The sequence below is a fragment of the Lethenteron reissneri genome, chromosome 18 (genome assembly GCF_015708825.2).
Source record: "Lethenteron reissneri isolate LAM-NWPU_2019-01 chromosome 18, ASM1570882v1, whole genome shotgun sequence".
Lineage (NCBI taxonomy): Eukaryota > Metazoa > Chordata > Hyperoartia > Petromyzontiformes > Petromyzontidae > Lethenteron > Lethenteron reissneri.
The window spans coordinates 13,170,746-13,187,166 of record NC_083796.1 but is presented as its reverse complement, the minus strand read 5'-3'; the positions used below and the strand labels follow the sequence as shown (position 1 = coordinate 13,187,166).

The following is a 16,421-nucleotide window of genomic DNA, read 5'->3' as shown; positions in this document are numbered from 1 at the left end:
GGAATTGATAGCTTGAAAACATTTATTGCGGGGCCCTTGAAAGTGCGGGGCCCGTAGCTACTACATATGTGGCTATTTTTTAATCCTTTATATTAAGTTCACTTGCTTGCTTGCTTGCGCGCTTACGACCGTGCAAATCTTTCGGTCGTTTTTTAACCCACTTTCCGTGATCCAATCGAGCTGACATTTTGCACACAGACTCGTTGTGCGTGACAATTTATTTTCGTGAAACTTTATTTCCAAAATTTTACACTTTTTAGGAAAAAATAATTATATTTAATTACCAATTGCTTAATGGTGGCAGGCAATCATCTGACCCATAGGTGGCAGCCATCTCAAGCCAGAGGACGAGAGAACTCTAGCCGCCACGCATATAAAGGATTTATAGTGAAAAACTTTGTTTTTACGGGTTAATTTTTGCTACTGGGATAATCCGGCACCGACTCTGAAGCTGAGTGGTCGCGTTGCCACCAACTCAGCGTCTGCTGCCCACTGGAGGCTTCCTGCTGCCAAACCACCCCGCGTGGACTGGCGCTGTCCGCCATTGCTGCCACCTACTGCCCGCGGTGCGCAATGACGATTGGCGATCACGATTTCGCACGGCCAATGAAGATCAATTCTAGATTTGAAGCTTTCGTGACTGCAAGGATTCATATTCTTAGGTTTTTTCGGTAAAGTCACGTAGGTAAAACATCAAAATTAACGAAAATAAAATAAAATAAAACAAAAATCACGACGTTTCGGAGGCAACACAAGTCTCCGTCATCAGGTGGGACCGAATTAGCTGCATCAAGTGATGCAGCTAATTCGGCTGTGACGGTCCCACCTGATGACGGAGACTTGTGTTGCCTCCGAAACGTCGTGATTTTTGTTTTATTTTATTTTCATAAATTTTGATGTTTTACCTACGTGACTTTACCGAAAAAACCTAAGAATATGAATGAAGATCAACCTTCATTGCAGCATCCCGTACCATTGACATGCTGATTTTCTCACATTAGCATCACTTTGTCGTGCTCTTGCTCGCCCTGTAATCCCTCTAGCTTGCAGCAGTCCACTCCCCCCTCTCTATCTCTCCTCCCTGGCTCCTTGCCCCCTCTCTTACCTATATGGCCTCTTGTTACAGCAGCCCTTTTGCCCACTTCAGCAATTGTTTCTTGCTGTGGTTGTCCCACCTGTTGGCGGACGCTTGTGTTGCGCCCGAAACGTCGTGATTTATTTTATTGTATTTCTACCTACGTGACTTTAGCGAAAGAACCAAAGAGTATGGATTCCTGCAGTCACGAAAGCTTCAAATCAAGATTAAATAACTTTGTTCTTTTGATTTAAAGCTTGTGTGACTGCAGGGATTCATATTCTTGGTTCTTTCGGTAAAGTCACGTAGAAGGGAAACAATTAAATAATAAAAATATAAAACAATAAAATGATCACGACGTTTCGACTGCAACACAAGCAATCATCATCAGGTGTGAAAAAAACAGCAAGAACATTTGAAAAACCGCCACTTTTTTCTAATTTTCTTGCTGTGTTGTTCACACCTGATGACGATTGCTTGTGTTTCAGTCTAAACGTCGTGAGAATTTTATTGTTTTATATTTTTATTATTTAATTGTTTCTCTTCTACGTGACTTTAACGAAATAACCAAGAATAACTTTGTTGTTGTTTATTATTTTGGCGCTATCACAGCTTCACCCCCTCCCACCAACCCCCTCCCTCCAACCCCCCCCCCCTTCCTCCAACCCCCCCTCCCTCCAACCCCCCTCCCTCCAACCCCCCTCCCTCCAACCCCCCCCTCCCTCCAACACCCCCCCTCCCTCCAACCCCCCATCCCTCCAACCCCCCTCCCTCCAACCCCCCCTCCCTCCAACCCCCTCCCTCCAACCCCCCCTCCCTCCAACCCCCCCTCCCTCCAACCCCCCCGTCCCTCCAACACCCCCCCTCCCTCCAACCCCCCATCCCTCCAACCCCCCCTCCCTCCAACCCCCCCCTCCCTCCAACACCCCCCCTCCCTCCAACCCCCCATCCCTCCAACCCCCCCCTCCCTCCAACCTACCCAACCCCCCCTCACTCCAAACCCCCTCCCCTTCCCCCCAACCCCCCCTCCCTCCAACCCCCCCCTCCCTCCAACCCCCCCTCCCTCCACCCCCCTCCCTCCAACCCCCCCTCCCTCCAACCCCCCCTCCCTCCAACCCCCCCCTCCCTCCAACCTCCCCTCCCTCCAACCCCCCCCTCCCTCCCACCCCCCCTCCCCTCCACCCCCCCCTCCCTCCAACCCCCCCTCCCTCCAACCCCCCCTCCCTCCAACCCCCCCTCCCTCCAACCCCCCCCTCCTCCAACCCCCCCCTCCAACCCCCCCCCTCCCTCCAACCCCCCCCTCCCTCCAACCCCCCCCTCCAAGCCCCCCTCCCTCCAACCTCCCCCTCCAACCCCTCCCTCCAACCCCTCCCTCCAACCCCCCCTCCCTCCAACCCTCCATCCCTCCAACACCCCCCCTCCCTCCAACCCCCCTCCCTCCAACCCCCCTCCCTCCAACCGCCCCCTCCCTCCAACCCCCCCTCCCTCCAACCCCCCCTCCAAGCCCCCCTCCATCCAACCTCCCCCTCCCTCCAACCCCCCATCCCTCCAACAACCCCCCTCCCTCCAACCCCCCCCTCCCTCCAACCCCCCCCTCCCTCCAACCCCCCCTCCAAGCTCCCCTCCCTCCAACCTCCCCCTCCCTCCAACCCCCCTCCCTCCAACCGCCCCCTCCCTCCAACCCCCCCTCCCTCCAACACCCCCCCTCCCTCCAACCCCCCTCCCTCCAACCGCCCCCTCCCTCCAACCCCCCCTCCCTCCAACCCCCTCCCTCCAACCCCCCCCCTCCCTCCAACCCCCCCCCCTCCCTCCAACCCCCCCCCTCCCTCCAACCCCCCCCTCCCTCCAACCCCCCCCTCCCTCCAACCGCCCCCTCCAACCCCCCTCCCCGCGAGCGGTGACGTCACGCGCGCGCGGCTCGTGACGTCACGCGCCGCCGCCATTTTCTCGAACGGCTCTGACGATCAACGGCGACGTTCGCGGCAGCGGCGGCCACCTCCACCACCACCACCACGACGGACTTCCTTTGGGACAAGCACACGGGCGTTGCGGCGCACAAGGTGAGCGGCCGCTGAGGTTACCCGTAGACGACGGCCTATCGTGCGCTGCGCGCCGATGTCTTTAATTCAATGCGTATGAGGAGGAGGGAATTTTATTTTAAATAAAAACCGAGAGACGTCGCAGCGCCCTTAGAACTAAAAGATGGCGGCGGTTGTAGCGGGCGGGATCTCCTCGCCCTGTCGCCCTTCTCCGCCGCCCGAAAATTTAAATGTTAAATTCTTAAACCTCAACGGAAACATTTTTTTTATAAACCATTAACTAAAACGGCCGTCGCCATGGTTTTGGCAAGGCTGCTGCCGCTCCCCGTTTAAACTGCGGTTGTAGAAAGGAGGGCGGATTGCTGCTGCTGCTGTGATGATGGAACTGTTGTGGGGCCGGTCGCGGTCATCCATCGGGTCGCGGTCGATACCCTCCTGGGTGAAGCCTGCTGGGTGAAGGCCCTCGCCACGGCATCCTCTCTCCCCTCTCATCCGTGTCCTGCTGTAGTTGGTTCACGTTATGGCCGTTTTGCTTAGCGCGCCATGGCACACGACGTCTTTTGGGGAGGGTGGCGATGGCTGTGGTTGATGTGATAATTATGGTTGATGTGATAATTATGGTTGATGGTGGTGATGATGAGGTGGTTGGTGGTGGTCGTGGCGTGGATGGTGGTGGTTGTAATTCGTAGTGGTCCGTTGGTAAAGGAGCGAGGCTCACAACTGCCAATGGTCTCTCGCCACCAAACACAGCATTGGTTTGTCCATCTGCCAATCATCTCGAACATTAATCTCATAACACTTTGCCCAAGTGGCCTCGAGGTGCACCTAGCTTGGCACAAGCACCGTGTTGACGTCGCTTGTCACTTAATTGGGGCAAATATGGCAGAGGATTGTTGGGGGTATGAAGAGGAAGCACTGAGAGCTGTTGTGTAACTCGGGAAACTTCTCGCTCGTCAGTAAAAACACAACGTAATTATATTTACTCCAGAATTGTTTACATATCAATTGTTTGTCGCCTTCACAAGTTGGCCCGTCAAATCAGTGGTACTCTGAAGTTCTCGAATATTCCATTGCCTTATCGGTGTCATTGTACTGGGTTAGATGTGGCACGATAACCACACAACATGCGAAACTTAATTTAACACGTAGGCTTTCGCGACCAATATCCACAATAGAGGGGATTTTTTTGGCTTATGTCGCTTAATTATAAATGGGTGGTGACGGGTTTAACAACACATTTACGAGATCTAACCCAAAACACCCTCCTATTATACCAAACTTGCAATGCTGGTGTAGGGGGGGGAGTTTTGTTTAAATGCCCAACTTTTGTATGCCGCCATTTGCCCACGTGGTGCTTGAAGGCAAAGCCGCACACTGGGAATGTTGAGAAAAACGTAAAGCCGAATTGTGGGTTGATGCAACCCATCATAATCATCTTCCTGGGGTCGATAAAGTGAGTGCCACGCTGTGGGAATTAAACTGGTTGTCTGATGGAGATGTTGCATCTCATAAATGTGAAATCTGCTGAATTCCAGCTGTTGGCGTATATTAATTAGCATGACATGCTAATTTGAGCGGGGAAGCGCTTTGAATTTACTTCCAAGGGTTTTTTTCTATGGTTAGTGGGAACCGCGTACTAGTTCAGTGTGGACATATCTGAACATTGATAGGATCTTATATCACTTCTACACTTAAAATTCAAATTATCCACACTTCTGCCATAGTTGTCCCCACTTTACTGGCATCACTTTGCCTCGCCTGTTTTGCTAACCTCAACAACAAACTCAATCTGCTTCCCCAGCCATTCTAAGGGCCCTACTTTAAATTGCATGCATTGTAGAACTGTTTTGGCATGTCCAACCTTGATTCATACCTCGGGTATCAAATGTTCTCGCAGCTTGCGGTTTCCCAAAGAGAACATGTTCTGAATAGCATCGTGGCCAATCTACACCGCACCCGCTGCTAAATACTGAGTTGCCGTTCAGGACATTTGGCCCTATTCAGCTCTTCTGGTCTGTGCAGTTATATGCTGATCAGCGTTGCCCATATCTCCATCCTTATTTTTTTTAACATTGCTTATACATATGCATTCAAGTCTACTCATCGGCCATGTACAACCTTATGCAAGAACTCCTAATGGTTTTCTTTTTTTATTACATTTTCACTGACGCCTACGTGTGATGATTTCACCACCTTCGTGGAGCTTTGAGTGACATACAACTGCTTTTGAATAGCATGCTGCATAAAGGCAGTTGTTGTTTACACAGTTTTACACGAACTTGTGATTTATGATGTAACTAAATACAAGGGTATCTTAAAGTCTCTACTAGAAGCCACGTCATGACCTCTGTTTTTCTTGCAAGATCACGTGCTTCTGATTACGAGGCTTTCCTTTTTAGAATCCTGCGTAATAGACCTTGCCGCCACTCATTGAAACTAAAGTAATACCGGTAAAGAAAAACTGTTTTTCTTTTACCTTGGAAAGTTTGTCTTGTACATTCCACTAATTTTCAAAAGTTGTACGCTTAAAAAAAAATGTTCCAATACACTCTAAATACAGATGATGCATTAACGATGTCCTTGTGCGCGCAAATGTGTCGCATGGTGCTCGTTTCTGTTTGCATCCCTGAGCCAGTGCTGGACAATCTAAATATACATTCGTGGGTGGCAGTCTTCATCAGTTAAGAAATGTTGATTTCATTGGTACCATATGCCAGTCTTCATCAGTTAAGCAGTGTTGATTTCATAGGTACCATAGGCTAACTTGTCCCTGGCAGGTTGCGCTCTGATGAACACTTGACAAGCGATGTGGAATGTGGGCTGTACTGTATATGGCTAATGATGTGTTTTTTTTATTTGTTTAAGATGCCTCACCCGAAAAGGTTTCGGTCATCGGACCGAGGCAGCAGAGACAGTTACAGATACAGAGACGATTACAGCAGCCGCAAGAGGCATCGGAGGAAATCCAGTAGCAGGGAGCATTCTCCAAGACGCAATCGTAATGACAGCTGCTACACAAAATCGCAGCGTTCTTTCAGGTAAAACATTTTGCTGTCTTAACCAGTTTGTGTAGCAACTTTCACAATTTCTCAGAGTCCTAATATAGTGGCGATTGTATGAATGTTGTGCTCTCCAGTCACGTTCCTTTTCGTAAACGTTAGTGCTGGGTGATTCCTGCAGGAATGTTATGTTATACCATGTTTCTATCATGGGCAATAATTCTATTAGTGGTTTTCATTTGGATACCTGAAGCAGTAAACATTATACATTCCCAGCATGTTCATATGTCATCTGCTCTTGACTTCCTGCAAAGCGCTATTTTATCTGGAAGGATTAATAACAATTCTAATTCACAACCTTCTGATTGTGAACTGAGTTCTTGAAGCAAAGTGCCACCGCTGGGTGACTTTATATAAGTGACACAATTCTTCTCTTTCAGCTATGTTCGTTCATGCGAGCAGAGAATGTATGACGACAGATACTACGCTGACTACAGAGGGGACTATGTAAGGGATAGAGGTGAGGGTTTCTACGAAGAGGCCTTCAATTTACCCCCTCAGTCATTCGATTATCGTCACCGCTCTCGTGATTACGATCACGACGAGAGCTACCGCAGCAGCCGGCGACGGCTGAGGAGGAGAAGACATCGCACACGCTCGTACAGTCGCTCCTCCTCGGTGAGTACTTTCTCGAACCGTCTTTGCTATGTTCAATGTAGATGCTCGCTTTGTTCAGGTAGCATGCCTTAGATATTTTTTCACGAGGGTTCAGTCGATGTGAGTTCGACTGCTTGTTCTCTTGTTACAGACACGAACACAATGAAAAAGCGAAACTAGTGTGTTTTTTATATAGATTTAATGAAGAGGGATGTTTTTAATTTCCACTGTGGCCTTCAAGTGTGCAGCTCATGGTGGCTTTGCGTTCTATTTTAGTCACATTTAATTACCTCGAAATAGTCGAGTGAAATGTGTTTGTTTGCTCTTAAAGTATTGGCAAAATTATGCCTTTGATCAAATCACCTGGAATGTGCCCGATCTCATCAGATCTTGGAAGCAAAACCAGGTATTGGACTAAAGAATGCTTGGATGGGTGACCACCATGCATGACAGGTTGTTACAGGATGTGGGGCTCAATGGTGGGCAGAATAGGTGCAGCAAAACCAGTTGTTGCACTATACTTCTATGTTGCCATATCAATGCTCCTGCCTTCAACCTGCATTGACCAAACATGGTGAAGTATGGTCAAATAACTTATTATATTGACCGCACAGTAAGAAGAAGGCTCTATCATCCTTCATTGGATTGACAACTTTAGGACTCTATGTACATTGAAATGTAGCTTGCTACAATTGTTTTTTTGTGAATGAACCCTTAATTAAAAAAAAAACTGGAAGTAATTTGAAGACATTAGTTATCTTGTCTGTTTTGGTAAATTTTGTTATTTGAAAAATAATTCGTAATTTTTTGTAACTTATTCTAAATTTGTAAGGTAAAATAACTTGTATATGTGGACTTTGCACCCTTACTCAGTTTTCATAACTACTTTATCTATATTCAACTATAAAATTGCAGTAAATTCCATACTAAGGCTTTCACGACTAATACTATTCATAATTGGTTTCTTTTGGGTTCAGTCATGTAGGCATATGTCAAATAGATCTATAACCCTGAACCACCTGCCAAAGTCAGTTGATGTTGTTTTTCAACAACCATCCATGTTGAAAAAGATAGCAACAATTTGTCAGTTGTATGCAATGATGGTTCACTCGAGATTACAACCAGCATCATTAGTTTGCAAAACTATTTGTAAGCACATTTGCACGTGTGACAACGCGATTTGTTTGACTTTCTCATGTGGTGGAGGGAATAGCTCTAATTGAGATGCCTGCAAGATGTAACTCAACGGAACCCAATTGATAAAATTATAGTAGTTAACATGTTCAATTATGCAATGGCCACTTATGGTGTGTAATAAAAACTGGCCATTTTAGGTTGAAAGCTTTAAGGCAGCGGTTCGCAACCCATAGATCTGGGGTGGCACAGGCTGCTTGCATAGATATACCGTACAGGAAAAAATCCTAATTCATTGTTTAATGGGCCACTACTTCCTACGCTCAACCGAGTGTTATAAACTCTATGCATTGAAGAGGGACATCCCAACAGCCAGTGTCACTCTATTTTTTTGACTTTGGAACAACATCCGCAGCATCTGCTCCGTCTAATCTATGATGGTTGACTTGGCCAAAACTGCCTCCTGGCAATAACGGGTACAAAGGTGCCTCCTTCCAAAAGATAAAAGCTACTATCCAAGAATGGTTTTGTGTTTTTTTTTAAGCTAGGGTGGTGGACAATAAAGGGATGCTTATTGTTGAATCCAAAGGAAAGTAAGTGGTGAGCTTGGGCAGGACGCACATCGCTAAAAGTAATGATGGCCAATGGTTGAGACCGCTGCTGGAGTGGGCAGTCGAAGGAGCGATCGTGCCCACTTGCAGTTTGATCAATATGTTTGACAAATGTACACTGCCAACGTTGAGAACCACTGCTTTAAGGAATTTCTGCCTTTTAAAATGTTTTAATTCGTTCCACACGGACCTTAAGCAATTCAATTTGGTTCATACAAATGTTTTATACTCATTAACAAGCAATCTTAGGTTTTGGCATAAAATCATGAAACAGCTTTGAATAAAAAAAAACTGAGATGAGGGTGTTTTATGTATTATAACTATTAACAAAATACATTGTTTATTTAGTCAGTTATTTGTTTTTATTTGCTTTTACACTTATACAATTTTTGTAATATGGAAGATCTTGGTTAATGATTGCTATTTATTTCACTGTTCTGTTAATTGTAAGCACGTAAGGTATGTAATGGTGTATGGAATAGTGATGTTTCTTCACATGTGCCTTGCAATATCCTTATTGTTACATCCCATGTACCATATGACATCGAATGATTGGCAAACCGGAAACTCGCGGGCTACCCACCCTTGAAAATGTGCTTTGATGCCAACACCGGGCCGTACGTGCTGCCGATTGTGTGGCCTCGGGAATGGGTTGGATGTTGCACGGCCTGGTTCAGCGGAGCAAGCAGAGCACCAGGAGGGCAAAGAGTGTGGAAGATGATGAAGATGGCCATCTGATCTATCGGATCGGCGACTGGCTACAAGCGAGATGTACAGCGTTTTTCGTAACATTTAGTGCTCTTTAGTTGCATAATGATCCCAATGTACAAAAAAGTTGTTGTCTTCTGTCTTTAAATATGCTGTTAAAGTTAATATACAATATGTGCTATCTGGTAGATAAATGAAGCTTGATTATATATGCGACAATCATAGGAATGCAATGTCCAATACACTTATCAGAGCCATTCCATGTCAACTCGACTAAAGGTCCACACCTGAACATCTGAGATAAAAGCATATTCATGAACATATTAACACGCCCATTATTTTAGGTCCCTGTGACAAAAATTGGCCAAGATATAAAAATTATTTAATGGGAGATTTTTATTATTAATTAATTACACCCTCAGGACAATGGGCATATAATATTAATGCCACATTGATGTTTATTACTCACAAGTGATAAACTTGGATATGTAATATCTTCCTTTAATAACCCATTACCCCTTATTAATACGAGTCCACTGCATCAAGGTACGGTAGTTGCTGGATATAAGCGCATCTTAGAGAAGCGCAGCTCTGATGTATACAACATCCTTACACTTGGGGGGGGGGGGGAGGCAGTGGGAAACTTCTGAAACAAGGACACTTCTAGATTTGAAGCTTTCGTGACTGCAAGGATTCATATTCTTAGGTTTTTTCGGTAAAGTCACGTAGGTAAAACATTAAAATTAATAAAAGTAAAATAAAAATCACGACGTTTCGGAGGCAACACAAGCTTCCGTCTTCAGGTGGAACCGTCACAGCACGATAGCTGTATCAAGTACATTGGAAGCTTGTGTTGCCTCCGAAACGTCGTGATTTTTATTTTATTTTACTTTTATTAAATTTAATGTTTTACCTACGTGACTTTACCGAAAAAACCTAAGAATAAGGACACTTCTGATGTAAGCACATCCGACTTTGCTCTCAAAAGGGGCGTGCTTATATCCAGCAACCACCGTATTTGACATTTTTTCATAGTTATATAGTTGCATGAAATGATGGGAAGGTTGTTGGCTTGTATCAAATGCATGACATGACAACAGATTTGCACATATTGGCCAAATGTGCACAGTAGTGAGTAATCTTATTCGATTAACAGATTACGGTTGGCTGGAACCTCGCGAATGTTTGCAATTTTTACAGTATTTGTTATTTATTGAAAGAGAAAATCAAGCATAAAATAAGTTACGTCATGCTTCTTTCAGATGATTTGATGTGAAACATAAAATAAATGTTTTTTTTTTTTTAGATGAGATCATCAGTACCTTAGGTGAGGGTACCTTTGGAAAAGTGGTCCATTGCATCGATCATGACCGGTAAGCTTGGTTTGTATAACCAATAACTTTATTGTATTTTTCACTGGAGTAAGAGAGTGCCACATGGCTTAGTTGTGCTCTGTTTTGTATTACAGGGGGAAAGCAAAAATTGCACTTAAAATAATAAAAAATGTAGACAAATACAGAGAAGCTGCACGGCTGGAGATCAATGTTTTGGAGAAAATCAATGAGAAGGATCCACGAAATAAATAGTAAGTGATTCATTTACGTTTCGTATGAAGGTTTGAAAATAGTTTTTTTTATGTGCCCGTTTTTTAAATGTTAAAGCACAATAAGTGCTTAACTATTTTAATGTAAATAAGCATTCGGATATTTTGTAATTTTTTAGTTATTCAAAACTTTCTGTCTTTTTTGTTGCCAAACACTTCTGAAAACGGAATCCTTTTGTGTGCTTTGCAGTCTGTGCGTACAGATGTACGACTGGTTTGACTACCATGGGCACATGTGCATTGCTTTTGAGCTGCTCGGCCTGAGTACATTTGATTTCCTCAAGGAGAACAACTACCTGCCATACCCACTGCACCAAGTCAGGCTCATGGCCTTCCAACTCTGCTACGCTATCAAATGTAAATATATGAGCGTTCGTGCTTTGAGGCAAACAAGTGTTATTTGTTTGTCAACACGAGGTTGCTTTGATTTGTATTTTTTATGCAATCGGTGAGTAAGTAATGACTTTCTGAACGTAGAAACACTTGCCAAAGGTGCTGAAAAAGATGTAGTGATCTGGATGTTTATATAGCATGATGGCATTGTGATCGTGTAGAAATGAACCTTTCGGTTGAGTGCTAAATTACCCAACTTGAGTGGTAAATTCAGTGTTGCCCATCTACAGTGGTAGATGGCGTGTTGGACATATCTTGTGAAGTTGCTCTGTAAATGTGAACGAGATTAGTAACATTGAGCACCATTTTGAGTATGGGGGGGACAGATTAAAAATAATTAATATATTGATACAAACTTTGTAAATACTTATCCCGGGAAGGTTGACCCATAAATATTTAGTTTGCAAAATACTTTAATGTGTTCTCTTTGCCTTTGCAGTTTTACACGACAACAAATTGACCCACACAGACCTGAAACCGGAAAACATTCTGTTTGTGGATTCAGAATATGACATCAAATACAACCCACAAAAAGTATGTATGTTAAGCAATTTGTGCATTTGTTAACGTTAAACATAAGAGTGCGAGCACATTTTTACACAGTAAACACTGTTAGTCGGTGCTGAGTAATGCAGGACCATTAATGGGTAATTGATGACGTGGATAACGAGAAACACATGACAACCATTCAACAAAATGATTATATCATGGCAGGGGCATATAAAACTGCTGAACATCGGTCTAACCACATTTATCGTTCTGCACTTTGAGACATTAACATCATGGGTGCATTACTTATGAGATTAGCGTGTGCATTTTTTAAACCTATACACTTATTTGAATGTGTTTTTATATTTACAGAAGCGGGATGAGAGAACTGTGAGAAATGCAGACATTCGGGTGGTGGACTTTGGAAGTGCAACCTTTGATTATGAACATCACAGCACTATTGTGTCGACAAGACATTACAGAGCGCCAGAGGTCCTCTTGGGTGAGTTCAGTTGTCCGGTAAATATTTTATGTCAACATTGATTATTGTAGTGCACAAACATCAACTCTTATCTCGCTGATTTAATTCTGCGTTATAATGAAGGACTGTTATTTTGTCTTTTATTAACAGAGCTTGGATGGTCGCAGCCTTGTGATGTCTGGAGCATCGGATGCATTGTTTTTGAGTTCTATTTGGGGTTCACCTTGTTCCAGGTGCGACATAAATACAATTACACGTTGCATATGAGCATGGCCTGCGTGTCTACATGCATTGCAATACCATGTGAATTTATCTTATTCTGCAGACTCATGACAACAGAGAGCACTTGGCCATGATGGAGAGGACCTTGGGTCTGATTCCTTCTCGCATGGTCAGAAGGACAAGGTAATTTTCTTCACCACTTTTATCACGTGTAGTTTGTGGAAAACGCGCAAGCATCGCATATGCGATGCATATTACTGTGTTAATGAGATGACCGTGTTCTTAGAAATGTTTGTTACTAATGGGAAAAAAAGCCACCAGTCGTGATAGCACCTTTTTGTAGACTAGCATTTGACACGATTCAAACAAAATTATAGCTTGGTCACATCAAATTATTAGATGTGCACTGCAAATTGTTTAGAGTTGTGGAGACATCACTAGTTGTCACTTAATGTATGCACTGCAAATTCTTTAGAGTTGTGGAGACATCACTAGTTGTCACTTAATGTTTTACCCGAGAATGCAATACATCCTGGGATTCAGTTGGAAGTGAGTTTTCATTTCTAATACTTGGAACAAAATTTGTGCTCTATTGACTCTAATGACTGTTACTACAGGAAGCAGAAGTACTTCCACCATGGTCATCTGGATTGGGATGAAAACAGTTCTGCTGGAAAATACGTGCGGGAAAATTGCAAACCACTGAGGGTAAGTCTATTTGTGCTTGGATTAATATTCTAATTACCAGTGAATGCAAATAAACATGATTTCTATAATCATGGGAATATTGTATAGCTTTATGTAATTGGAACATGATTTTAGTTACAATATTTACAAGAGCTGATCTTTTTTCCCTTTTGGTTGTCATAAAATTAACGTGTTTTCGTTAAGCAATCAATACAAAGTACCCGAAATGTCTAAGGTTATTAAGAAACTTAGGTTATTCATACGTTTTTCATATAGCTGTTGGCACTGTTTGAAAAAAGGTTTGAAACAGGCTTTTACGTAAATAACCATATTTATAAAACAATGTTACTTTGAGTGTAGATTTTGACTTGATAAACCTAACAATCCTGGTTGAAGGTCCTCGGCTTGATGGATGTTTTTTTTGTGCATTGAAAGAGAAGATGGGCTTTTTATTTTATTTGTTACTCGCACAATGCTGTACAATATTGCATTTAGTGTTTAAAAAATATATAATCTTAACTAAAACTGCCATGTTATTTAATGGGTTTGTCTCTTCTATTCCCGCAGAGATACGTAGTGTGCGATGATGCCCAGCACCACCAGCTCTTTGACCTGATTGAGAAGATGCTGCAGTATGAGCCGTCAAAGCGCATCACGCTGGGGGAAGCTCTTAAGCACCCTTTTTTTGACCTGCTCGCACAGGATCAGCGCTCAGCTGTGCGGCGAGACACTCCGAGAGACCTGAGCAGATGATGTGAAGCCACGACTCGCTAATGGACACCCACACCTTGTCACACAGAGGCATTTTAGGGTTACAAGTGTGGTCCATTTTTATTGGAATTCCTGACAGTAACATGTTTTGTCTTTTACATGATGGTGCTTGGTCTGGTTAGATGGATTACCTTCCTTGTTTCTGTATTTTGCATCAGTGTTATGTCACAAAATAGCCTTTGCTGCTGGGTTTTTTTTGCCCCAGATTCCTTTATTTAGCCGGTGACAAAAGCTATTTTTAACACTGCTTGTCGTGAAATGAAGCTTTTGCCATTCTATTTATTCAAGCTATGAAATACCAGTTCAGATTTTTTTTCGGATCATGTAAATAACATACTAGCTTAATTACGTTTGGGTAAAAAAACCTTTTTTACATAAATGTAAAATGAACCCAGCAATAATTGGTGTAAGTTCAGAAGATAAATGTAATTTTTTTGTTATCTACAAATTTAGGCTGGAGGAGCTGAGTTATTTATGTGTGCCTTGTTGGGCCATTTATATGTCATTCTCATAGTTTAAATGTGAGCTCTGCACATATGTACTTTTATATTAAACGCAGATATACAGTTTCTGTTTTATTGGTGGCTTTTTGTCATACTTTTCATATATAGCAGTGGCTGAGGCTAATGGCCAATATTCAAAATCATGAACAAATGCATGAATCTAGCCTATTGTTGAAAACCGGGTTAACGTTACAATAGTAAAATGTCCAACGAATAATTAAATAAGTAGGCTTTCGTGACCAATATAAAGGTTTTTGGGTTCGATCGCATAAGTATAAACAACACACCGTTGGGCTGAAGTAACTAATAGGCGTTTTGTTTACGTGAAAATCTCTTACTAATTGGCTGTCGGGTGGTGGAGGGTTACGACATACTTGCACGATCTAACCCAACAACCTTTATTATGAATGAACTTGTTTCACTTATTGCTGGATGCTTCTGACATTCGTTCATTGGGCATGCCTGCTCTATATTCTGCAAACCTGATTAAATGCTAATATCTGCCATATCCAAATGGACTGCCATGTCAACACAGGCTGCAACGGATAAGTTGATTTCATGCTTTTGAGAGAATTCCAGAAAACGTGCGAATTGAAGAATGCAGAAAAGGGTCCTATCTACAAACTTGTCATCTGCCAAAATTTGACATTTACGAACAATCGCTGTGTGAATGCCCCCCCTCTCCCAGTGTTGTGCGTGAGCTACATTTAACTGTGGCCGATGCACAACGTTGCCGACATTTGCATCGGCTCGTTGGATGTACATTCATGCGGCAGTGTGTTCTTTTAAACATGCATTTAAGATTTTGCTTGATTTCCCAGCTGCAATATGTATGCAGTTTCCTTGTGTACGCAGGCCAGTGTGCGAACACGGGAGTTCGTTTTGAGAACCCTTGAATTGGCCTAGAAATTAAACCGGGATGTAATGTGTTATATAGCTCCCTCCCCCCCCCCCCCCCAATTCAATGAATTGTGATTTGGCGTCACCAGTTGCATTAATGTCGCGTCCCCAAAAGCAAGAGGTTTATAACCTCACAAGGGGTGTATAACCCCTGAAGAGTTTTGCACCTGGTTAAAGGTGAAATAAATAAAAATTACATTAAACAAACTCTTAAACGGTTCAATACTGTACATGTATAATACTACTTTGGTTCTTTCGGTAAAGTCACGTAGAAAAAAATAATAGAATACGACGTTTCGATTGTAACAACCATCAGGTAAGAATGAATTCGATAAAACAAACCAAACGGTAAACTTAGAAATATAATGTAATGCAACAGTCGGCTAACAAGCCAACACCCCACCTAGTTGATTACGCTCTTCCAAAGAATTACGGCACCACTGTCGAGGCCTTAACTAGGCGGAGGAGGGGTTGGGGTAGAGGACAGAGTTGTGTGGAATTCCGGACCATAGTGCCCGGAGGAGAGAATGGACTATAAACAAACCAGCACGGCATTATTTGGAGAAATAAAATCGGAAGTTTGAGAAAGTAAAATTAGGAAGTAATGCATGCAACAGAGTCGTTTAACACGCAACACAGCCTGGTTGATTACGTTCTTCCAAAGATTGCTACATTATAAGTTAAGTGTGAAACAGACAAGCGAGGAAAAATGTCGAGAAATAGGAAGTTTGACAAATTTAGTAAAATTACAGTAATGCAATGCAACACAGAGTCGGCTAGCAGTTAACGCATAGCCTGGTTGATTACGTTCTCCCAAAGATTGCTAAATATGAAGTTAAGTGAGTTGTGAGGAAACTCCGTAGAGGTGGTTCAAACTATATTCGAAGCTTTCGTGACTGCAGGAATTACTCTGGTAATTTTTCTAATTTATTCTTACCTGATGGTTGCTTGTTTCGATAGAAAGGTCGTATTCTATTTGATTTTATTTCCTACCTGACTTTACCGAAAGAACCAAAGAGTAATTCCTGCAGTCACGAAAGCTTCGAATCTAGTATGTATAATGTTGCTATATCCTTAAAATAGGCATCGTTTCACCCCAATTATATGACCACAAAAGCGGTGTACGCATCCAGAGGGATACCTAAGAAT

The 16,421-nt window shown here is 43.1% G+C and overlaps 1 protein-coding gene across 2 annotated transcripts; it reads left to right on the top strand.

Annotated features, from left to right (window-relative positions):
• Positions 1 to 2,986: 2,986 nt before the first annotated feature.
• On the top strand, positions 2,987 to 14,438 carry LOC133343885 (dual specificity protein kinase CLK2-like). Of its 2 annotated transcripts, XM_061553854.1 has the most exons (13): positions 2,987 to 3,135; positions 5,980 to 6,152; positions 6,554 to 6,791; positions 9,193 to 9,286; positions 10,530 to 10,596; positions 10,692 to 10,808; positions 11,017 to 11,183; positions 11,659 to 11,753; positions 12,081 to 12,210; positions 12,340 to 12,422; positions 12,515 to 12,594; positions 13,029 to 13,119; positions 13,666 to 14,438. In XM_061553854.1, the coding sequence occupies exons 2-13, from the start codon at positions 5,980 to 5,982 to the stop codon at positions 13,849 to 13,851; spliced, it is 1,521 nt and encodes a 506-aa protein (XP_061409838.1). In that variant the 5' UTR covers positions 2,987 to 3,135; the 3' UTR covers positions 13,852 to 14,438. The 2 variants fall into 2 exon arrangements, with proteins under 2 accessions (XP_061409838.1, XP_061409839.1); XM_061553855.1 differs by lacking the exons at positions 2,987 to 3,135; positions 5,980 to 6,152; positions 9,193 to 9,286 and having other exon boundaries at positions 6,617 to 6,791.
• The last annotated feature ends 1,983 nt before the right edge of the window (positions 14,439 to 16,421 follow it).

Coding starts and splice junctions, on each gene's coding strand:
- LOC133343885 (XM_061553854.1), top strand. CDS start 5,980: ATGCCTCACCCGAAAAGGTTTCGGTCATCGGACCGAGGCAGCAGAGAC. Junction 12,211..12,339: donor AGCGCCAGAGGTCCTCTTGG/GTGAGTTCAGTT, acceptor TTTTATTAACAG/AGCTTGGATGGTCGCAGCCT. Junction 12,595..13,028: donor CGCATGGTCAGAAGGACAAG/GTAATTTTCTTC, acceptor CTGTTACTACAG/GAAGCAGAAGTACTTCCACC.